Here is a 25,742-nt window from a genome sequence, read left to right as displayed (position 1 = left end):
CTTCAGGATAGTCCTTGTTGAGGAAGATATACGTTCCTCTCAAGTTCTTGGCTCTTTCCAGAACAGCTACCTTGTCCTTGAACATCAGGAACTTGACCACTATTGGCCTGGGGCTATCACCTGGGCCGGGGGTGGGTTTTCCAGTCCTGTGGGCGCGCTCCACCTCAATCTTCCTGTGGTCCATCTTCAATTTCTCAGAGATCATTTCCCTCACTTTGTCCTCAGACTCCATCCAGGTCTCATGTGGAGATTCTGCAGTTCTGTCCACAACCATGTTGTTCCTTCTTGATTGTCCCTTGAGATAGTTTGATTTATCTGTCATTGTTATGATGGATTCACACACAGAACTGATGTCCTCTCTCAATGACCTACAGATTGCTGTCATCTTGCTGTTCTCCTGTTTCAACTCATCGAGCTTACCCTGGGAGAACTGCGAACTGTTCTTCAGGTCCTGGACCTCTCTGGTCAGGTCGTCCATTATTTTATTAGTAGAATCAACGAGTATTTGGATAAAACACTTGAAGCTATTTTCTTGTTGTACTAACAACTTTTTGTTTGTTTAAAAGATCCTTCGTGTGTGATAGAGAGACACCACTGTCCTCAATGGTGTTCCCGCCAGCTTTGGTCTTCGTCATGGTAGCTAGTATTGTAGGTTCCTCTGTTACTCCTCACAGTTCCAGACAGGGCAGGTCACGGCAAACATTGAAAACAACAAATAGCTCCTCAGACCCGTCCTTGGTCGGCAGGATCACTGGAAAGAGACAAGCAGTCCCAGCAACTGATGCCAACTGCATTGCAGGACACAAACTAAGAATATAGCTAGCTACAAAGAACTTTCCAATACACTTTCAAACAACAAACTTTTCAAACAAATAAAACCAAGCTCTTCCTAGTCCCGAAGTGATGTAAAAGGTGATGTAAAAGGTGACTACGTCAAGCGCTAAACTCTCAGCAGTAGTAATCACACCGAAGGGGCGGCCAGGGCATTCTTCTTACCGAACCACATTACCTTTGTTTTGGAAGTGTTCAGAACAAGGTTAAGGGCAGAGAAAGCTTGTTGGACAGTAAGAAAGCTTTATTGTAGAGCGTTTAACACAAAATCTGGGGAGGGGCCAGCTGAGTATAAGATTGTATCATCTGCATATACATTAAATGGATGAGAGAGCTTCCTACTGCCTGAGCTACAGTGCATTCGGAAAGTATTCAGACCCCTTGACTTTTTCCAAATTTTGTTACGTTACAGCCTTATTCAAAAATGTATGAAAACATTTATTTGATTCATCTACACACAGTACCCCATAAGGTACCACAGTTGACAGGTGGAATAAATTGTCCGTAGAGTTCTGAGCCAAACTGAGCAATCGGGGGAGAAGGGCACTCTGACAGAACTCCAGAGTTCCTCTGTGGAGATGGGAGAACCGTCCAGAAAGACAACCATCTCTGCAGCACTCCACCAATAAGGCCTTTATGGTAGAGTGGTCAGACGGAAGCCACTCCTCAGTAAGAGGCACATGACAGTCCACTTGGAGTTTGCCAAAAGGCACCTAAAGGACTCTGAGAGCCCGGACTTGAACTCGATCGAACATCTCTGGAGAGAACTGAAAATAGCTGTGCAGCGACACTCCCCATCCAACCTGACAGAGCTTGAAAGGATCTGCAGACAAGAATGGGAGAAACTCCCCAAAGACAGGTGTGCCAAGCTTGTAGTGTCATACCCAAGAAGACTTGAGGCTGTAATTGCTGCCAAAGGTGCTTCAACAAAGTACTGAGTAAAGGGTCTGAATACTTATGCAAATGTGATATTTCTGGGGGGGGGGTTTATTTTATAAATTAGCAAAACAAATATTTAAACTTGTTTTTGCTTTGTCATTGTGGGGTATTGTGTGTAGATTGATGAGGGGGGAAAACTATTTAATCCATTTTAGAATAAGGCTGTAACGTAACAAAATGTGGAAAAAGTCAAGGGCTCTGAATACTTTCCGAATGCACTGTATGTTGTTGATGTAAATTGAGAAGAGTTTGTGGCCTAGGATCAAGCCTTGGTGTAACGGTTGTCGTTGGGAATGGAGGACCAAAACGCAGCAGGAATGTGGATGCTCATCTTGAATTTATTTTAACTAAGAGAACACCAAAATAACAAACAAAGAACTCACGAACAACAAAACAGTCTTGTCAGGCTTACACATGCAAAACAAGAAACAATCTCCCACAACACCAAACCAAACAATTACCCATATATAGGACTCTCAATCAGAGGCAACGAGAAAGCACCTGCCTCCAATTGAGACTCCAACCCCCATCAACCTAAACATAGACATACAACAAACCAGAAAGAACATAGAATACAAACCTAGAACATAACCCCAAAAACCCGGAAATAATAAATCAAACGCCCTACTAAATAAACCACCACCCCGAACCACATAAAACAAATACCCTCTGCCACGTCCTGACCAAACTACAATAACAAATAACCCTTATACTGGTCAGGACGTGACACTTGGGGTACTCCCTTGGTGACAGGCAGTGGCTGAGACAGCAGATGTTCTGACTTCATACACTGCACTCTTTGAGAGATGTAGTTAACAAACCAGGCCAAAGGCCTCTCAGAGACACCAGTACTCCTTAGCCGGCCCACAAGAATGGAATGGTCTACCGTATCAAAAGCTTTGACCAAGTGAATAAAAAATAAGCAACACAACATTGCTTAGAGCAGAGTGGTGACATCGTTTAGAACCTTTAAGGTTACAGTGACACATCCCTAAACTGAGTACATACCAGAGAGAATACTATAAGACATCAAGAAAGCCAGTCAGTTGATTAAGTTTTTTCCAACACTTTTGATAAACAGGACAAGATATAAATTGGCCTTTAACAGTTAGGATCAGCTTGATCTCCCCCTTTAAATAAAGGAGGTGCCGTGGTTGCCTTCCAAGCACTGGGAACCTCCCAGGAGAGACAGGTTAAAAAGGTCAGAGATGATAGGGGCTGTAACCTTAAAGGATCTAAACCATCTGACCAATATGTTTTTTTTGGGGTGCAAGTTTAAGGAGCTCCTTTAGCACCTCAGACTCAGTGAGAAACTTTGTAGCGGTGCAGGTGGAAAACGTGGGAGGAGCAGCAGGGTTGGGAGATGAAGAAGTGGTGGACAGGCAATGAGGTGTGGCTGAGTCAAATAGGAATCTTGACTTATAGAAGTGGTGATTAATTAAGTATGTTCAATAGGAAACCGATTTTAGCAGGTGCGTAATGTTTTCATGGCGCGCGCAAACACAAATTTCCAAGACTGTGTCCTTCTAATAAAACTGTTATTTCTTATTCGTTTTTGAAGTTACAAGCCGGAAACCTTGAACACAGACTGCTGACACCCTGTGGAAGCCATAGGAATGCATCCTGGGAGCAAATACAATTTCTCTTGTATTTCTAAGAGGATTTCTTTGGATTTTCTCCTACCATATCTATTGTGTTATAATCTCCTACATTATTTTAACATTTCTACAAAATTCAAAGTGCTTTCTTTCCAATGGTACCAACTATATGCATATCCTGGCTTCAGGGCCTGAGCTATAGGCAGTTTACTTTTGGCACATCATTCAGGCAGGAAACTGAGAGAAAAAAAGGTGCCTAGCCCTAAGAAGATAAAGAGCTCAGCCATGTGCTTCTTGTCAGTAAATACCACATCATCACCATTAAGGGACATGAGCAGCTATGAGGAGGAGGGTTTATTCTCCGAGTCTTTAATCGTTTTCCAGAACCTCTTGGGGTTAGACCTACAGAGAGAGAACTGCTCTTTAAAGTAACTAACTTTGGCCTTCTGGATAGCCTACGACCTGGCTAGATTCAGACTGGCCATCACATACCACCAGAAAGAGGTAGGAGACTATAGTATACTGCAATTACACACAGATATACATCCTGAGGAAGTCGGAGGTTACTGTAGTATTTTGTCATCCTTCATCTCAGTCTCAGACACTGCAGACAGCGAGGTCAGACAGACTAACAGAAGTGGAGTTTTCCAGCCATGTAAGGACACACACAGAGAGAGCACTGTTGACATGGTGGGGAGGCAGACAAGATGGACGATATAGTCTCATGAAATAATAATTTCACTCCCTTTTCGCTATCTGTCTATCTGTGGTTCTGTGTCAGTCTCTCTCTCTCTTTCTCTGTGTCTCTCTCTCTCTGTCTCTCTCTCGCTCTCTGTTCAGCAGTCTTATGGCTTGGGGGTAGAAGCTGTTAAGGAGCCTTTTGATAAATACATCTAGATAGCACGCTAATATGAATTAAGGTAGCTGGTGATATCTAAATTCACTTAGCTAGCTAGCTATAAAATATGTAAAGTTGGCTAGATACTGTAGCTAGCTAGCTACGTTAGCAGCTCATTTGAGTTAGTCTGCACTGTAGCTAGCTAATAATACATCCGTTTGTTTTTACATTTTCAATATGTATTTACTCTACTTGAATATACGTTTGATTGGAGGTCAACAACGTTTGTTTGTCACCCGAGCGGTTTGGAGCGTATTACCATTTACCTTTGAATAAAGTCATGAATCAGAGAGTAGATGAAACTATTGACCCATTTAATAACCAGACCTTCATAAAAAGTTGCTATGCTGAATTCTTGATGGACAACCAAATTGCTGCTATATGCTGCCAGCACGCCAACAAGCAAGCCACTATGTGCGGCACTTTGGCAATTTATACAAAGACAGACAGACAGACAGACAGACAGACAGACAGACAGACAGACAGACAGACAGACAGACAGACAGACAGACAGACAGACAGACAGACAGACAGACAGACAGACAGACAGACAGACAGACAGACAGACAGACAGACAGACAGAGGCTCCACAATGTACATGATATCAACAGAGATGTATATTTAAAAAAAATTATATCACATGCACAAGTGCAGGGAATTGCTTGTCTTGCAAACTCAATATCCAGCATCGCAATAATCAATGACAATGAAATGCTAGAAAGAAAACACACGACAAATAAGAAGAAATGTGAAGAAAGTAATTAAGCATACTATATACACAGGGTCAGTTCCAGTACCATATTTACAATGTGCAGGGATACTGGAGTGATGGAGGTAGATACAGTGGCAAGAAAAGTAGGTGAACCCTTTGGAAATACCTGGATTTTTGCATAAATTGGTCATAAAATTTGATCTGATCTTCATCTAGGTCACAACAATAAAGAAACAATTATATGTTTCCATGTCTTTATTGAACACACCGTGTACAGTGCAGGGTGGAAAAAGTATGTGAACCCTTGGATTTAATAACTGGTTAACCCTCCTTTGGCAGCTATAAACTCAACCAAATGTTTTCTATGGTTGCGGATCAGACCTGCACAACGGTCAGGAGGAATTTTGGACCATTCCTCTTTACAAAACTAGTTCAGTTCAGCAATATTCTTGAGATGTCTGGTGTGAACTGCTCTCTTGAGGTCATGCCACAGCATCTCAATCGGGCTGAGGTCAGGACTGGGCCACTCCAGAAGGCGTATTTTCTTCTGTTGAAGCCATTCTGTTGTTGATTTACTTCTGTGTTTTGGGTTGTTGTCCTGTTGCATCAACCAACTTCTGTTAAGCTTCAATTGGCGGACAGATAGCCTAACATTCTCCTGCGAAAATGTCTTGATAAACTTGGGAATTCATTTTCCGTCGATGATAGCAAGCTGTCCAGGCCCTGAGACAGCAAAGCAGCCCCAAACCATGATGCTCCCACCACCATACTTTAGAGTTGGGATGAGGTTTTGATGTGGTGTACCTTTTTCTCCACACATAGTATTGTGTGTTCCTTCAAAACAACTCAACTGTAGTTTCATCTGTCCACAGAATATTTTGCCAGTAGCGCTGTGGAACATCCAGGTGCTCTTTTGCAAACTTCAGATGTGCAACAACGTTTTTTTTGGACAGTAGTGGCTTCTTCCTTGGTGTCCTCACATGAAGACCATTCTTGTTTAGTGTTTTACGTATCGTAGACTCGTCAACAGAGATGTTAGCTTGTTCCAGAGATTTCTGTAAGTATTTAGCTGACACTCTAGGATTCTTCTTAACCTCATTGTGCATTCTGCGCTGTGCTCATCTTTGCAGGACGGCCACTCCTAGGGAGAGTAGCAACAGTGCTGAAATTTCTCCATTTACAGACAATTTGTCTTACAATGGACTGACGAACAACAAGGCTTTTAGAGATACCTTTGTAACAAGTCAATAATTCATAATCTAAGGTCTTCTGGGATCTCTTTTGTTCGAGGCATGGTTCAGATCAGGCAACGCTTCTTGTGAGTAGCAAACTCAAATTTTTGTGAATTTTTTTTAAAGGGCAAGGCAGCTCTAACCAACATCTCCAATCTCGTCTCATTGATTGGACTCCAGGTTAGCTGACTCCTGACTCCAATTAGCTTTTTGGAGAAGTCATTACCCTAGGGGTTTCACATGCTTTTTCCAACCTACACTATGAATGTTTAAATCATGTATTCAATATCGACAAGAAAAATACAATAGCTTGTGTGTTATTAGTTTAAGCACACGTTGCACATGTTTGTCTGTTGTTGTGACTTAGATGAAGATCAGATCAAATGTGATGACTAATTTATGCAGAAATCCAGGTAATTCCAAAGGGTTCACATACTTTTTCTTGCCACTGTATGTATAGGTGCAACAGGATATAAGATAAACAGTAGCAGCAGCTACAGCTGAAGTCAGAAGTTTACATAGACTTAGGTTGGAGTCATTAAAACTCGTTTTTCAACCACTCCACATATTTCTTGTTAACAAACTGTAGTTTTGGCAAGTCGGTTAGGACATCTACTTTGTGCATGACACAAGTATTTTTTCCAACAATTGTTTACAGACAGATTATTTCACTTATAATTCACTGTATCACAATTCCTATGGGTCAGAAGTTTACATACCCTAAGTTGCCTGTGCCTTTAAACAGCTTGGAAAATTCCAGAAAATTATGCCATGGCATTAGAAGCTTCTGATAGGCTAATTGACATAATTTGAGTCAATTAGAGGTGTACCTGCGGATGTATTTCAAGGCCTACCTTCAAACTCAGTGCCTCTTTGCTTGACATTATGGGAAAATCAAAAGAAATCAGCCAAGTCTGGTTCATCCTTGGCAGCAATTTCCAAATACTTGAAGGTACCACATTCATCTGTACAAACAATAGTACGCAAGTATAAACACCATGGGACCACGCAGCTGTCATACCGCTCAGGAATGAGACGCGTTTTGTCTCCTAGAGAAGAACGTACTTTGGTGCGAACAGTGCAAATCAATCCCAGAACAACAGCAAAGGACCTTGTGAAGATGCTGGAGGAAAAAGGTACAAAAGTATCTATATCCACAGTGAAATGAGTCATATATCGACATAACCTGAAAGGCCGCTCAGCAAGGAAGAAGCCACTGCTCCAAAACCGCCATAAAAAAGCTAGACTACGGTTTGCAACTGCACATGGGAGAAAGATTGTACTTTTTGGAGAAATGTCCTCTGGTCTGATGAAACAAAAGTAGAACTGTTTGGCAATAATGACCATCGATTTGTTTGGAGGAAAAAGGGGGATGCTTGCAACCCGAAGAACACCATCCCAACCGTGAAGCACGGTGGCTGCATCATGTTGTGGGGGTGCTTTGTTGCAGGAGGGAATAGATGGCATCATGGCATCATGAGGAATCATAGATGGCATCATAGATGGCATCATGAGGGAGGAAAATTACGTGGATAAATTGAAGCAACATCTCAAGACATCAGTCAGGAAGTTAAAGCTTGGTCGCAAATGGGTCTTCCAAATGGACAATGACCCCAAGCATACTTCCAAAGTTGTGGCAAAATGGCTTAAGGACAACAAAGTCAAGGTATTGGAGAGGCCATCACAAAGCCCTGACCTTAATCGTATAGAACATTTGTGGGCAGAACTGAAAAAGTGTGTGCGAGCAAGGAGGCCTACAAGCCGGACTCAGTTACACCAGCTCTGTCAGGGGGAATGGGCCAAAATGCACCCAACTTATTGTGGGAAGCTTGTGGAAGGCTACCCAAAACGTTTGACCCAAGTTAAACAATTTAAAGGCAATGCTACCAAATACTTTTTGAGTGTATGTAAACGTCTGACCCACTGGGAATGTGATGAAAGAAATAAAAGCTGAAATAAATCATTCTCTCTACTATTATTCTGACATTTCACATTCTGAAAATAAAGTGGTGATCCTAACTGACCTAAAACAGGGAATTTTTACTAGGATTAAATGTCAGTAATTTTGAAAAACGGAGTTTAATATATTTGGCTAATGTGTATGTAAACCTCTGACTTTAACTGTATGTACAGGGTCAGCAGCTATGTACAGGGTAATCAGCTATATACAGTGTCAGCAGCTATATAAAGGTCAGCAGCTTGTATGTGAGTTGTTGTGTGTGTAGAGTCAGTATATTCTATGTGAGATAGTGTGAGTGTGTAGTGCCCTGTGAATGTGTGTGTGTAGGGCCCTGTCAGTGTGTAGAGCCCTGTGAGTGTGTAGGGCCCTGTGAGTGTGTTGGGCCCTGTGAGTGTGTAGGGCCCTGTGAGTGTGTAGGGCCCTGTGAGTGTGTAGGGCCCTGTGAGTGTGTAGGGCCCTGTGAGTGTGTAGGGCCCTGTGAGTGTGTTGGGCCCTGTGAGTGTGTAGGGCCCTGTGAGTGTGTAGGGCCCTGTGAGTGTGTTGGGCCCTGTGAGTGTGTAGGGCCCTGTGAGTGTGTAAGGCCCTGTGAGTGTGTAGGGCCCTGTGAGTGTGTTGGGCCCTGTGAGTGTGTAGGGCCCTGTGAGTGTGTTGGGCCCTGTGAGTGTGCATAGAGACAGTACAAAAATAAAAGGTCGTTGGTGTCATACTTGATGCACCGGTACCGGTTGTTGTGCGGAAGCAGAGAGAATAGTTTATGGCTAGCTTGGTTGGAGTCTTTAATGATTTTCAGGGCCTTCCTACAACACCGCCTGATATAGAGGTCCTGGATGGTAGGGAGCTCGGCCCCAGTGATGTACTGGGCTTTATGTACCACCCTCTCTAGCGCCATGCGATCGAGGGCGGTGCTATTGCCATACCAGGCGGTGATGCAGCCAGTCAAGATGCTCTCACTGGTACAGCTGTATAACTTTTTGAGGATTTGAGAGCCCATGGCAAACATTTTCAACCTCCTGAGGGGGAAGAGGAGGTGTTGCGCCCTCTTCACGACTGTGAGTGTGTGTTTGGACCATTTTGAGTCTTTAGTGATTTGGATCCCGAAGAACTTGAAGCTCTCGACCTTGTCCACTGCAGCCCCGTCGATGTGGATGGGGGAGTCCTCACCCCTCCATTTCCTATAGTCCACGATCAGGTCTTTCATCTTACTGACGTTGAGGGAGAGGTTGTTCTGGCACCACACTGCCAGGTCACTGATCTCCTCCTTGTAGGCTGACTCATCGTCGCCACTGATCAGGCCTACCACCGTCATGATGATGGTGTTGGAGTCGTGCACGGCCACGCAGCCTTGGGTGAACAAGGAATACAGGAGGGAACTAAGCACACACCCCTGTGAGGCCCCTTCGTTGAGGGTCAGCGTGGCGGAGGTGATGTTGCCTACCCTTACCACCTGGGGGTCGGCCCGTCAGGAAGTCCAAGATCCAGCTGCAGACGGAGGTGTTCAGACCCAGAGTCCTAAGCTTGGAGGGGACAATGGTGTTGAACGCTGAGCTGTAGTCAATGAACATCATGCTCACATAGGTATTCCTCTTATCTAGGTGGGTGAGTGCAGTGTGGAGAGCAATTGAGATTGCGCCATCTATGGATCTGTTGGGGCGGTATGCAAATTGGAGTGGGTCTAGAGTGTCTAATGGTGGAGATAATCTGTGCCATAAACAGCCTGTCAAAGCACTTCATGAATACAGAAGTGAGTTCTACAGGGTGGTAGTCATTGTGGCATGATGCCTTAAAGTTCTTAGGAACAGGAATGATGGAATGGTGTTCATCTTAAAATGTGGGGGATTACAGAATGGGACAAGTAGAGGTTGAAAATGACTGTGAGTTTTTCTGCCAGTTTTTCTGCCAGTGACCTGCCAGTTTTTCTGATATTTCTGCTCTGAAACCGCGCCCTGGAATACCATCAGACGCCATGCCATTTCAGCTATAGCCTACGAAGAAATGAATATATTGCGACACACTAGGTTAATAGAGAGTCAGGGACATTAAGCGCTCAACATTTATTAAACAACATGTCGTTGTAATAAGTCATTATAGTCTATAAATTGTGCATGCGGAATGTGACGGTCAAAAGTTTTAGAACACCTACTCATTCAAGGGTTTTTCTTTATTTTTTACTATTTTCTACAATGTAGAATAACAGTGAAGACATCAAAACTATGAAATAAACACATATGGAATCATGTAGTAACCAATAAAGTGTTAAACAAATTAAAATATATTTTAGATTTGAGATTCTTCAAATAGCCACCCTTTGCCTTGATGACAGCTTTTAATTTTTGAGTTTGGACCGTCTGCTTCAGGCTCATGTGACGGTGTCTGGAGAGCAGGCCAGCAGTGGAGAATTGGGCACTCTCCACTCCGATCACATACTCTGCTGCCAGTCAAGGTGAGCTCCCCGCTCACTCAGCTTACTAGCTCCCCGCCCACTCAGCTTACTAGCTCCCCGCCCACTCAGCCTACTAGCTCCCCGCCCACTCAGCCTACTAGCTCCCCGCCCACTCAGCCTACTAGCTCCCCGCCCACTCAGCCTACTAGCTCTCCGCCCACTCAGTCTACTAGCTCCCCGCCCACTCAGCCTACTAGCTCCCCGCCCACTCAGTCTACTAGCTCCCCGCCCACTCAGCCTACTAGCTCCCCGCCCACTCAGCCAACTAGCTCCCCGCCCACTCAGCCTACTAGCTCTCCGCCCACTCAGTCTACTAGCTCCCCGCCCACTCAGCCTACTAGCTCCCCGCCCACTCAGTCTAAACAGCCTACTAGCTCCCCGCCCACTCAGTCTACTCAGTCTACTAGCTCCCCGCCCACTCAGCCTACTAGCTCTCCGCCCACTCGGCCTACTAACTACCCACCCACTCAGTCTGTCTTTTCAGACTTCCTGGCAGTTTGACACGAGAGAAAAAGTGCATTTTCTCAAAGTGTGAGCATTTCTAATGGGAAAAATACTTTATTAGTAATGTTTTAGTTAGAATCAGAATGACTGTTTGGGACCTTTTTAACCTCTTAGGGCTAGGGGGCAGTATTTACATGGCCGGATAAAAAACGTACCCGATTTAATCTGGTTACTACTCCTACCCAGTAACTAGAATATGCATATACTTATTAGATATGGATAGAAAACACCCTAAAGTTTCTAAAACTGTTTGAATGGTGTCTGTGAGTATAACAGAACTCATATGGCAGGCAAAAACCTGAGAGATTCCTTTACAGGAAGTGGCCTGTCTGACCATTTATTGGCTTTCTTTGACATCTCTTTCCAAAACAAAGGATCTCGGCGGTAACGTGACACTTCCCACGGCTCCCATAGGCTCTCAAAGCCCGGGAAAAAGCTGAATGTCGTCATTCCAGCCCCAGGCTGAAACACATTATCGCCTTTGTCAAGTGGCCGATCAGGGGACAGTGGGCTTAGGCGCGTGCACTGGCCGCCCCCGTCTTTCTTTTTTTTCCTCTATTTACCGAAACGCAGATTCCCGGTCGGAATATTATCGCTTTTTTACGAGATAAATTGCATAAAAATTGATTTTAAACAGCGGTTGACATGCTTCGAAGTATGGTAATGGGATATTTAGAATTTTTTTGTCACGAAATGCGCCATGCTCGTAACCCTGATTTACCATTTCGGATAGTGTCTTGAACGCACGAACAAAACGCCACTGTTTGGATATAACGATGGATTATTTGGGACCAAACCAACATTTGTTATTGAAGTAGAAGTCCTGGGAGTGCATTCTGACGAAGAACAGCAAAGGTAATAACATTTTTGTTATAGTAAATCTGATTTTGGTGAAGGCTAAACTTGCTGGGTGTCAAAATAGCTAGCCCGTGATGGCTGGGCTATGTACTTAGAATATTGCAAAATGTGCTTTCACCAAAAAGCTATTTTAAAATCGGACATATCGAGTGCATAGAGGAGTTCTGTATCTATAATTCTTAAAATAATTGTTATGCTTTTTGTGAACGTTTATCGTGAGTAATTTAGTAAATTGTTAGTAAATTCCCCGGAAGTTTGCGGGGGGTATGCTAGTTCTGAACGTCACATGCTAATGTAAAAAGCTGTTTTTTGATATAAATATGAACTTGATTGAACAAAACATGCATGTATTGGATAACATAATGTCCTAGGGTTGTCATCTGATGAAGATCATCAAAGGTTAGTGCTACATTTAGCTGTGGTTTGGGTTTATGTGACATTATATGCTAGCTTGAAAAATGGGTGTCTGATTATTTCTGGCTGGGTACTCTGCTGACATAATCTAATGTTTTTCTTTCGTTGTAAAGCCTTTTTGAAATCGGACAGTGTGGTTAGATAAAGCAGAGTCTTGTCTTTAAAATGCTGTAAAATAGTCATATGTTTGAGAAATTGAAGTAATAGCATTTCTAAGGTATTTGAATATCGCGCCACGGGATTAGACTGGCTGTTGCGTAGGTGGGACGATTTGGTGCCACCTACCCTAGAGAGGCTAAGGCACACTTTTGTACATGTGCACTATATGTAAGAAAAGTACTATTTGAGGCATGAATTGGGGTAAATGTATGTACCTGTAATGTACCTGTAACTAAATGTCAAAGGATGTACTTTATACCTTACAACTACAGTGACAAGCATTTATATCCCTTTAATAATACAACTACAATGACAAGCATTTATACCTTTAATAATACAACTACAATGACAAGCATTTATATCCCTTTAATTATACATCTACGATGACAAGCATTTATACCCTTTAATAACACAACTTTATTTATTAGTGTTTCTCTCTCTCTCTGTCCCCTCCCCTCTCTCTCTTTCTCTATCGCTCTATCTTTCTCTCTTCCCCCTGCCCCTCCTCTCTCTCTCTCACTCTCTCTCTCTGTCCCCTCCCCTCTCTCCCTCTCCCTCTCTCTGTCCCCTCCCTTCTCTCCCCCCCTCTCTCTCTCTCTCCCTCCCCCCTCTCCTGCTCTTCTCCCTCTCTCTCCCCTCTCTCTGTCCCCTCCCCTCTCTCTCTCTCTCTCACTCTCTCTCTCTCTCTCTCTCTCTCTCTCTCTCTCTCTCTCTGTCTCTGCTCCCCCATCTCTCTCTCTACTTCTTCTCTCTATCTCCCTCTCTTTCTTGCTCTCTTTCTCTCCCACTCTCTCTCAATTCAATTTAAGGGCATTGTTGGCATGGGAAACATATGTTTACATTGCCAAAGCAATGTAAAATATTCCAAAAGAATAAAGACATTTCAAATGTCATATTATGTCTATATACAGTGTTGTAAATATGTGCAAATACTTAAACTACAAAATGGAAAATAAATAAACATAAACCTGGGTTGTATTTACAATGGTGTTTGTTCTTCACTGGTTGCCCTTTTCTTGTGGCAACAGGTCACAAATCCTGCTGCTGTGATGGCACACTGTGGTATTTCATCCAGTAGATTTGGGAGTTTGTCAAAATTGGGTTTGTTTTCGAATTCTTTGTGGATCTGTGTAATCTGAGAGAAATATGTGTCTCTAATATGGTCATACATTTGCCAGGAAGTTAGGAAGTGCAGCTCAGTTTCCACATCATTTTGTGGTAAGTGTGCACATAGCCTGTCTTCTCTTGAGAGCCAGGTCTGCCTACGGTGGTCTTTCTCAATAGCAAGGCTATGCTCACTGAGTGTACTCTCGCTCCCTCTCTCTACTCTCTCTGAACAGTTAAAATTACACTCACAAGTTTTTGAAAGCATAAAGACATTTCAAATGTAATATTATGGCTATGTACATTGGTGTAACAATGTGCAAATAGTTTAAGAAAAATAACTACATTTGAAGTTGGAAGTTTACATACACCTTAGCCAAATACATTTAAACTCATTTTTTCACAATTACTGACATTTAATCCTAGTAAGAATTCTCTGTCTTAGGTCAGTTAGGATCACCACTTTATTTTAAGAATGTGAAATGTCAGAATAATAGTAGAGGGAATTATTTATTTCAGCATTATATTTCTTTCATCACATTCCCAGTGGGTCAGAAGTTTACATTCACTCAATTAGTATTTGATAGCATTGCCTTTAAATTGATGAACTTGGGTCAAACGTTTCGGGTAGCTTTCCACAAGCTTCCCACAATAAGTTGGGTGAATTTTGGCCCATTCCTCCTGACAGAGCTGATGTAACTGAGTCAGGTTTGTTGGCCTCCCCCTTTTTCGTCCAAACATAACAATGGTCATTATGGCCAAACAGTTCTATTTTTGTTTCATCAGACCAGAGGACATTTCTCCAAAAAGTACGATCTTTGTCCCCATGTGCAGTTGCAAACCATAGTCTGGCTTTTTAACGGCGGTTTTGGAGCAGTGGCTTCTTCCTTGCTGAGCGGCCTTTCAGGTTATGTCGATATAGGACTCATTTTACTGTGGATATAGATACTTTTGTACCTGTTTCCTCCAGCATCTTCACAAGGTCCTTTTCTGTTGTTCTGGGATTGATTTACACGTTTCGCACAAAAGTACGTTCATCTCTAGGAGACAGAACGCGTCTCATTCCTGAGCGGTATGATGGCTGTGTGGTCCCATGGTGTTTATACTTGCGTACTATTGTTTGTACAGATGAATGTGGTACCTTCAGGAATTTGGAAATTGCTCCCAAGGAAGAACCAGACTTGTGGAGGTCTACAATTGTTTTTGAGGTCTGAAGTCTTAGCTAATTTCTTTTGATTGTCCTATGATGTCAAGCAAAGAGGCACTGAGTTCGAAGGTAGGCCTTGAAATACATCCACAGGTACACCTCCAATTGACTCAAATGATGTCAATTAGCCTATCAGAAGCTTCTAAAGCCATGACATCATTTTCTGAGATTTTCCAAGCTGATTAAAGGCACAGTCAACTTCATTTATGTAAACTTCTGACCTACTGGAAGATTGATACAGTGAATTATAAGTGAAATAATCTGTCTGTAAACAATTGTTGGAAAAATGACTTGTGTCATGCACAAAGTAGATGTCCTAGTCGACTTACAGTGGAGTGGTTGAAAAACAAGTTTTAATCCAACCTAAGTGTATGTAAACTTCCCACTTTAACTGTATCTGGGTGTTTGTGCATCACTGGTCCTTGTGGCAACAGGTCAGACATCTTGCAAATCTCTCTCTATAACAGAGACACCAAGGCTGGAACTCTATTGGTGTGTGGGTGGGTGGGTGCCTGTAAGAGATTTGTGAGGATTCACTTTGTAGTTTCTCATGCAGAGTTCTGCCTTTGTTCAATATTTGAAGAACTGTACGTCCTTCTCCTCCTCCTCCACCTCTGACAAATTGTTAGTCCCAAATGGCACCCTATTCCCTAAATAGTGCCCTATTTTTGTTAACAAAGCCCTATTGGCCCTGATCAAAAGTAGTGCACTATAACGGGTATTTGGTACCATGCCACAGAAAGAACATCCCATCAATATCAATTTAACATGGCTCAACATTGCCCCCTGTAGGATGGGAACAGAAGGTCCACACTCTGACTAATTCTTCTTTTTTGACCTTTATTTATCTAGGCAAGTCAGTTAAGAAGAAATTCTTACTTACATTGACGGCCTACCAGGGAACGGTGGGTTAACTGCCTTTTTCAGGGGGCAGAACGACAGATTTTTACCTTGTCAGCTCGGGGATTCAGTCAAGCAACCTTTCAGTTACTGCCCCAATTCTCTAACCACTAGTCTTCCTGCCGCCCTACTTGTAGTGTAAACTCTGATGAAAGTCAATTATAAAGCTGTGATAAACTCAATGGAAATCTATTTTGTTGAGAAACGACAGAAAATGTAATGGAATCAGTCTGTTCCATCAAATTCTTTAAAAGTGGGCTGCTCAGCAGTTTTGGACTTCTTTTAAATGTCCTCACCGCGTCCTTCCGACAAAAGTTGAATTGGGATTGTGTGTTTTCTCTGAATGCACTGTGAAACATTAATGTAGTTGGTCAATGCGCTCTGAAATAAGCTATTACCCAGTGCCATCATATTTCGGATATCCCTCCCTCTCTCCCTCTCTGCCTCATCTCTCCTATTTCCCCTCACTCTTCATTTTTTCCTCCTTTGTCCCTTATCCTACCTCTCTCCTACCAATTCTACTCCCCTTCTTTCTCCTTCCTCTCCCTCATCCCTCCCCCGCTCTCTCCTCCATCTCCCTCATACCTCTACTCCCTCTCTCCTCCATCTCCCTCATACCTCTACTCCCTCTCTCCTCCCTCCCCTTCTTCCCTCTCCCTCCCCTTCTACTCCCCCCCCCTCTCTCTCCTCCCTCTCCCTCTCCCTCCCCCTCCATCTCCCTCCTCCCTTTCCCCTCCCCCTCCCTCTCTCCTCCCTCTCCTTCTTCCATCTCCCTCCCCTTCTACTCCCCCCCTCTCTCTCCTCTCTCTCCTTCCCCCTCTCTCTCTCCTCCATCTCCCTCTCCCTCCCCTTCTACTCCCCCTCTCTCTCCCACTTCTAGGATTAGAGGGTGTTGATATGACCAGGGTTACGTCCCAAATGGCATCCTATTCCCTATGTAGTGCACTACCTTCGACCAGTGCCCATAGGGCCTATATATACGTAGAATAGGGTGGCATTTGGTACACAGTCCAACCTTTCCCCGGTCTTGACTTTGATAGGCATCTCCTCTCCTCTGGGTTCCCATGGTAACTGTGTTGCTGGGTTCAGTTCCGTGGTCTGTGACTCCGGGGCCAACACGATAGAAGATAATGATGGCGGTGGTGATGGTGGTGATGATGATGAGGGTGATGATAATGAAGATGGTGATAATGATGCTGATGGTGATTACGATGATGGTGATAATGAGGGTGATGAGGATGATGAGAATGAAGGTGATGATGATGTAAATGATGATGAGATAATGCGGGTGGTTTGATGTTGGTGATGATGATAATGAGGGTGATGATGATACTGAGGGTGATAATGAGGGTGGTGTTGATGATGGTGATAATGAGGGTGATGAGTATGATGATAACGAAGGTGATGATGATGGTGATGCTGATGGAGATAATGAGGGTGATGATGATGATAATGATGATGGTGATAATGAGGGTGATGATGATGATAATGATGATGGTGATAATAAGGGTGATGATGATAATGAGGGTGATGATGATGATGGTGATGCTGATGGTGACGGTGATGATGGTGTTGGTGAGGATTATAATGATGGTGATAATGATGGTGAGGATGACGAAGATGATGATGGTGATGATGATGATGATGATGAAGAGAATGAAAATCATATCCTCTTGTAAACCATGGTATAGTTTATATCTGTTCAGTTGAGGCATCATGAAGAGCCTCTATAACTTACATCACTACAGAAGATCTGATCTGCAGGCCCCTTCGTTCATCCAGACATCTGACTGACTGTGGAGAATGTGTTTTCTGTCTCCACATCAGAGTACATAACAGAGCTCACTGAACAAGACAAAACACGTACTGCTCCCCACATGATATTCTATAACCCAATACACACACACACACACACACACACACACACACACACACACACACACACACACACACACACACACACACACACACACACATGTTCCATAACCTAATACAACTGATTCTCTGTAAATCAACGATAATATATGACTGCTGTGATTTGGAGCTCTCTCCCCTTAGAGAAAAGAGGAAAGTGGCCACAGGGGTAAAATGGAGAATTAGATTGTAGCGCACCGTAATGGTGTTTTCTGAGGATGGAAGACAAAATGTTCTCTGAGATGAATGTGTAGGATTTATTTTGAGTTTGTGCATATGTGTATGTGTCAGAGAGGAGAGAGAAAGAGAGAGAGTGAAGAGAGAGAGAGAGAGAGAGCAAAAAGAGAGAGAGAGCGAAGAGAGAGAGAGACAGAGTGCAAAAAGACAGAGAGAGCAGAGAGAGAGAGAGCGAAGAGAGAGAGAGAGAGCAAAAAGAGAGAGAGACAGAGTGCAAAAAGACAGAGAGAGCAAAAAGAGAGAGAGTGAAGAGAGAGTGCAAAGAGAGAGAGTGTGAAGAGAGAAGCGATAGATGAGAGAAGAGAGCGCAAAGAGAGAGAGGTTTTTCAAAGACAGATGCACTAGGTAGAGAGAAATAGAGGAGGACGAGGTCAGAGAAGGAGAAGAGCGGGAGTATGCACGTTAAGGAGAGGTTGTATGCACGTTCAGGAGAGTACAGAGAAAGAGATGAAACAGGTAGACCGATACAGAGAAAGAGATGAAACAGGTAGACAGATACAGAGTTGAAACAGGCAGACAGATACAGAGATGAAACAGGCAGACAGATACAGAGATGAAACAGGCAGACAGATACAGAGTTGAAACAGGCAGACAGATACAGAGATGAAACAGGCAGACAGATACAGAGTTGAAACAGGCAGACAGATACAGAGATGAAACAGGTAGACATATACAGAGATGAAACAGGTAGACAGATACAGAGATGAAACAGGCAGACAGATACAGAGATGAAACAAGCAGACAGATACAGAGTTGAAACAGGCAGACAGATACAGAGATGAAACAGGCAGACAGATACAGAGATGAAACAGGCAGACAGATACAGAGTTGAAACAGGCAGACAGATACAGAGATGAAACAGGTAGACATATACAGAGATGAAACAGGTAGACAGATACAGAGATGAAACAGGCAGACAGATACAGAGATGAAACAAGCAGACAGATACAGAGATGAAACAGGTAGACATATACAGAGATGAAACAGGTAGACATATACAGAGATGAAACAGGCAGACTGAAACAGGCAGACAGATACAGAGATGAAACAAGCAGACAGATACAGAGATGAAACAGGTAGACATATACAGAGATGAAACAGGCAGACTGAAACAGGCAGACAGATAGAGAGATGAAACAGGCAGACAGATACAGAGATGAAACAAGCAGACAGATACAGAGATGAAATAGGTAGACAGATACAGAGATGAAACAAGCAGACAGATACAGAGATGAAACAGGTAGACAGATACAGAGATGAAACAGGTAGACAGATACAGAGATGAAACAAGCAGACAGATACAGAGATGAAACAGGTAGACAGATACAGAGATGAAACAGGCAGACAGATACAGAGATGAAACAAGCAGACAGATACAGAGATGAAACAGGTAGACATATACAGAGATGAAACAGGCAGACTGAAACAGGCAGACAGATACAGAGATGAAACAGGCAGACAGATACAGAGATGAAAGAGGCAGACAGATACAGAGATGAAAGTTAAACAGAGAAAGAGAGAAGAATGAGAGAGAGAGAGAGAGAGAGAGAGAGAGAGAGAGAGAGAGAGAGAGAGAGAGAGAGAAGAGAGCATCCAATCCATCAGATCAAAACAAATGACAAAAGAGTCGAAACAAAACTAAAATACTAATTGGGAAAGACAAGAAAAAGCACAAAGCAAAATGCGGTGCTATCTGTCCCTAAATCGACAGTTAGACGATAGCCAGTCACCTATAGGCCGTTAGCCGATAGCCAGTCACCTATAGGCCGTTAGCCAATAGCCAGTCACCTATAGGCCGTTAGCCAATAGCCAGTCACCTATAGGCCGTTAGCCAATAGCCAGTCACCTATAGGCCGTTAGCCAATAGCCAGTCACCTATAGGCCGTTAGCCAATAGCCAGTCACCTCTAGGCCGTTAGCCGATAGCCAGTCACCTCTAGGCCGGCCGTGCCGTCACCGGCCGAGCCGATAGCCAGTCACCTCTAGGCCGTTAGCCGATAGCCAGTCACCTATAGGCCGTTAGCCGATAGCCAGTCACCTATAGGCCGTTAGCCGATAGCCAGTCACCTCTAGGCCGTTAGCCAATAGCCAGTCACCTATAGGCCGTTAGCCGATAGCCAGTCACCTATAGGCCGTTAGCCGATAGCCAGTCACCTATAGGCCGTTAGCCAATAGCCAGTCACCTATAGGCCGTTAGCCAATAGCCAGTCACCTATAGGCCGTTAGCCGATAGCCAGTCACCTATAGGCCGTTAGCCGATAGCCAGTCACCTATAGGCCGTTAGCCGATAGCCAGTCACCTCTAGGCCGTTATCCGATAGCCAGTCACCTCTAGGCCGTTAGCCGATAGCCAGTCACCTATAGGCCGTTAGCTGATAGCCAGTCACCTATAGGCCGTTAGCCGATAGCCAGTCACCTATAGGCCGTTAGCCGATAGCCAGTCACCTCTAGGCCGTTAGCCGATAGCCAGTCACCTCTAGGCCGTTAGCCGATAGCCAGTCACCTCTAGGCCGTTAGCCAATAGCCAGTCACCTATAGGCCGTTAGCCGATAGCCAGTCACCTATAGGCCGTTAGCCAATAGCCAGTGACCTCTAGGCCGTTAGCCAATAGCCAGTCACCTCTAGAATGTTAGCCAATAGCCAGTCACCTCTAGAATGTTAGCCAATAGCCAGTGACCTCTAGGCCGTTAGCCAATAGCCAGTCACCTCTAGGCCGTTAGCCAATAGCCAGTCACCTCTAGGCCGTTAGCCAATAGCCAGTGAGCCTTGTTAATAAAAGTTGATTTCCACTTCCTTCTTTCTCCTCTTCTCTCTCCTCTCTTCTTTTCCCTCCTTCTCCCCCTAAATGTAGTGCTTTTATGCAGCTGTAGTAATCAAATGAAATCACATTGTATTGGTTGCATACACATATTTTGAAGAGCTTATCGCGGGTATTGGGAAATGCTTATGTTCATAGCTCCATCAGTACAGTAATATCTAACAATACAAAACAATACAAGTAAATCCCAAAAATACAAGATAGGAATTAAGTAATATATAAATATTAGAACGAGAAGTGTCAGATTCTGGAAAATATACAGTACAAGTCAAAAGTTTGGACACACCTACTCATTCAATGGTTTTCTTTATTTTTTACAATTATTTTCTACATTGTAGTATAATATTGAAGACATGGAAAATATGAAATAACACATATGGAATCATGTAGTAACCAAAAAAGTGTTAAACACATTATTACACATATTTTATATTTGAGATTTCTTCAAATTAGCCAACCTTTGCCTTGATGACAGCTTTGCACACTCTTGGCATTCTCTCAACCAGCTTCATGAGGTAGTCGCCTGGAATGCATTTCAATTAACAGGTATACCTTGTTAAAAGTTAATTTGTGGATAGTCTTTCCTTTTACTATCATTATACATCCTCTACTGTAACTATCATTATACATCCTCTATTGTAACTACTGTCATTATATATCCTCTACTGTAACAACTGTCATCATACATCCTCTACTGTAACTACACATCCTCTACTGTAACTACACATCCTCTACTGTAACTACTGTCATTATTCATCCTCTACTGTAACTACTATCAATTATGTTTCAGGAGAAGACCCAGATGCAGACACTGTTGAAGTAACAAAAGTTTATTACTAGAACAGGGGGCAGGCAAAACGACAGGTCAAGGGCAGGCAGAGGTCAGTTATCTAGATCAGAGATGAAAAGGTACAGAACAGCAGGCAGTCTTGGAGTCAGGGCAGACAGAGGTCCATAATCCAGGGTGGTGTGACAAGGTACAGAACAGCAGGCAGGGTCAGGGCAGGCTGAAATGGTCAAAACCGGAACAACTAAAAAACAGGAAGACAGGATCAAGGTGAAAAATGCTGCTAGGCTTGACAAACAAAACAAACTGGCAACAGACAAACAGAGATCACAGGTATAAATACACAGGTGATAATGGGGAAGATGGGCAACACTTGGAGGGGGTGGGTGGAGACAAGCACAAAGACAGGTGAAACAGATCAGGGTATCATTATTCATCCTCTAGTCTACTGTACTGTAACTGCTGTTATTTCCTCTTCAATTAGTTAAAACCGGTTTGGGCTAGGCGTCCCGCTAGCGGGACAACTTCCGATGAAACTGGAGGGCGCGCAATTCAAATAAATAATCATTAAAATGATGGATATTAAACATTTAGGTACATACAAGTGTCTTATATCGGTTGAAAGCTTAAATTCTTGTTAACCTGTTGGGGCTAGGGGGCAGTATTTGCACGGCCGGATAAAAAAACGTACCCGATTTAATCTGGTTACTACTCCTGCCCTGTAACTAGAATATGCATATAATTATTGGCTTTGGATAGAAAACACCCTAAAGTTTCTAAAACTGTTTGAATGGTGTCTGTGAGTATAACAGAACTAATTTGGCAGGCCAAAACCTGAGAAGATTCCTTACAGGAAGTGGCCTGTCTGACAATTTCTTGCCCTCCTTGATCATCTCTAACAAATACAGGGGATCTCTGGCATGACGTGACACTTCCTACAGCTCCCATGGGCTCTCAGAAGGCGGGAAAAAGCTGAACGATGTAATTCCATCCCCAGGCTGAAACACATTAGCGCGTTTGGCAAGTGCTCTATCAGAGGGCCATTAGACTGAGGCTCGTGCATGAGGGGATAGCATGCTTTTACTTTCACTCTCTTTGTAATAAAAAACGATTTCCCGGTCGGAATATTATCGCTTTTTTACGAGAAAAATGGCATAAAAATTGATTTTAAACAGCGGTTGACATGCTTCGAAGTACGGTAATGGAATATTTACACATTTATTGTCACGAAATGCGCCATGCTAGTCACCCTTATTTACCCTTTCGGATAGTGTCTTGAACGCACGAACAAAACGCCGCTATTTGGATATAACAATGGATTATTTGGGACCAAACCAACATTTGTTATTGAAGTAGAAGTCCTGGGAGTGCATTCTGACGAAGAACAGCAAAGGTAATAACATTTTTCTTATAGTAAATCTGACTTTGGTGAGTGCTAAACTTGCTGGGTGTCTAAATAGCTAGCCCTGTGATGCCGGGCTATCTACTGAGAATATTGCAAAATGTGCTTTCACCGAAAAGCCATTTTAAAATCGGACATATCGAGTGCATAGAGGAGTTCTGTATCTATAATTCTTAAAATAATTGTTATGTTTTTTGTGAACGTTTATCGTGAGTAATTTAGTAAATTCACTGGCAGTGTTCGGTGGGAATGCTAGTCACATGCTAATGTAAAAAGCTGTTTTTTGATATAAATATGAACTTGATTGAACAAAACATGCATGTATTGTATAACATAATGTCCTAGGGTTGTCATCTGATGAAGATCATCAAAGGTTAGTGCTGCATTTAGCTGTGGTTTGGGTTTATGTGACATTATATGCTAGCTTGAAAAATGGGTGTCTGATTATTTCTGGCTGGGTACTCTGCTGACATAATCTAATGTTTTGCTTTTGTTGTAAAGCCTTTTTGAAATCGGACAGTGTGGTTAGATTAACGAGAGTCTTGTCTTTAAAATGGTGTAAAATAGTCATATGTTTGAAAAATTGAAGTTTTTGCATTTTTGAAGTATTTGAATATCGCACCACGGGATTACACTGGCTGTTGAGTAGGTGGGACGCAAGTGTCCCACCTAGCCCATAGAGGTTAATTTAATGTATGAGAATATAATGGGAGGCATGCTGAATATTAGGATGCATTTTCTATGGCTTCCACAGGGTGTCAGCAGTCTATGTTCAAGGTTTCAGGCTTGTAACTTCCAAAACAAAGAAGAACAATTCGTTTTAGTAGAGGGACACAGTCTTGGAAATTCGCGTATGTGCACGCCACGAAGACAGAACGCACCTGCTAAAATCGCTTTCCTATTGAACATACTTCTTTCCGTAAGAAATATTATAGTTTGATTATATTTTAGGGTATCTGCGGAGTAAATAGAAATGTATTTTGACTTGTTGAAACAAAGTTTAGGGGTAGATTTTCGGATTCCTTTCTTTGCCTGTTGAACGAGTGGATTACTCAAATCAATGGCGCCAACTAAACTGACTTTTTGGGATATATAAAGAAGGATTCTATCTAACAAAACGACACTACATGTTATAGCTGGTACCCTTTGGATGACAAATCAGGGTAAGATTTTCAAAAAGTACGTGAATATTTAATCGTTATTTGTAAATTTATGAATCCTGTGCCAGTGGAAAAATATTTTGATGTGGGGTGCCGTCGGACAGTGCAGTTAGATTAATGTAATACTTACAGAGTTAATTTAACACCTGATTCAACACTAGAAATGTTACCTTGAACAATCAACACTAGGTAAAACTGGCCATTTTGCTGTCTTTTTTAATGGCACCATGTCCTAAGGTGCATCCAAAAACGCACAAGGCATAGGTTCTGGTCAAATCTAGTGCACTATATAGGGAATAGGGTGCCTTTTCAGACTCTGCCCTTTCCCTCACTTCATCATATCCTCACTACCCCAGCTTCTGTCTCAAGAGGCGCCAGTCTTGTCAGTTAATTCATAATGTGGTAGAGTTGAGCTGAGTGTACCTGTTGCCATGGTTTCCCTATATGTTAGACAGATATAGCATGAGCTTCAGCTTGACAGGTGCTTCAGTTGAGAGTTCCACTTGTCGAATCTCCAGAACTCTGGTGGGAGTTCTGTCAGATGGAATTGGAACCAAACGGAACACACAGCAGATCCTCTCTGTCATAGGTATAGAGTCAAACAATACCTTACTGTAAACTGACTTACTGTAGTTCTGTATTTCTAATGTTGATGTAAACCCATTCTCTCTTCCTTTTGCTTCCTTTCTCCCTCCCTTCTTCTCTCCTCCCCCCTCTCTCCCTCCCTTTCTCTCCCTTCCCCCTACTCCCACCTCCCCTTCTTCCCCTCTCTATCCCTCCCTCCCCTCTCCCCCACCTTCTCTCTCTCTCCTTTCCCCTCTCTCTCTCTTTCCCCTCCTTCCCCTCTCCCCCTCCTCCCCCTCTCCCTCCAGTTTGTAGCACAGCCCAACTGTCAGCAGCTGCTGGCGTCTCGCTGGTACGATGAGTTCCCAGGCTGGAGACGTCGTCACTGGGGAGGGAAGTTCCTCACCTGTGTCTTCCTCAGCCTCCTCTTCCCTGTCTTCTCCCTCTGCTACCTCATAGCCCCGAAGAGCCGCTATGGACTTTTCATCAGGCAAGTAGACTACCAGTTAGTGACCGGAAGGTTGCTGGTTAGATAGGCGGGCAGGAAAGCGGAGTGTTGCCAGTTTGAATCCTGAGGTCTGACTTGAGCGAAATGGAAGTTTAATTTCTATTAGACAATAAAGTAATAATGATTATTCTCCTCATCCTCCCCCTCTCCCCCTCCCCCCCTCCTCCTATTCCCTCTCCTCCTCCACCTCCACCCCTCCTCTACCCCTTCCTCTCTCCTTCTCCTCCTCTTCCCCTCTCCTCCTTCTCTTCCTCTCTCCTCCTCCCCCCTCTTCTCCTCCCTCTCTTCCTCCTTCTCCTCCTCTTCCCCTCTCCTCTTCCTCCTCCCCCATCAGGAAGCCCTTCATCAAGTTTATCTGCCACACAGCATCCTACCTCACCTTTCTGTTCCTGCTCCTGCTGGCATCACAGCATATAGTGACTACAGAACCGGACAGACAGGGGCCAGCACCTACTACTGTAGAATGGATGATACTGCCCTGGGTACTGGGTGAGTGGAGGGGGTGAAGGAATGGGTGATATTGCCCAGTGTACTAAGTGAGTGGAGAGGGTGGAAGGAATGGGTTATATTGCCCAGTGTACTGGGTGAGTGGAGAGGG

The 25,742-nt window shown here is 43.4% G+C and overlaps 1 protein-coding gene across 1 annotated transcript in view; it reads left to right on the top strand.

The window, feature by feature from the left end:
- The window catches only part of LOC106563868 (short transient receptor potential channel 4), a 116,454-nt gene that overhangs the window by 55,466 nt on the left and 35,246 nt on the right, over positions 1-25,742 (top strand). The window contains exons 7-8 of the mRNA XM_082957585.1: positions 24,945-25,130; positions 25,483-25,633. Of these exons, the coding sequence (XP_082813711.1) occupies positions 24,945-25,130; positions 25,483-25,633 (337 nt within the window). The remainder of the gene's footprint in view (positions 1-24,944; positions 25,131-25,482; positions 25,634-25,742) is intronic.

The sequence above is a fragment of the Salmo salar genome, chromosome 11 (assembly GCF_965601325.2).
Source record: "Salmo salar chromosome 11, fSalSal1, whole genome shotgun sequence".
NCBI lineage: Eukaryota > Metazoa > Chordata > Actinopteri > Salmoniformes > Salmonidae > Salmo > Salmo salar.
This window is presented reverse-complemented; position numbering and strand designations above follow the sequence as displayed.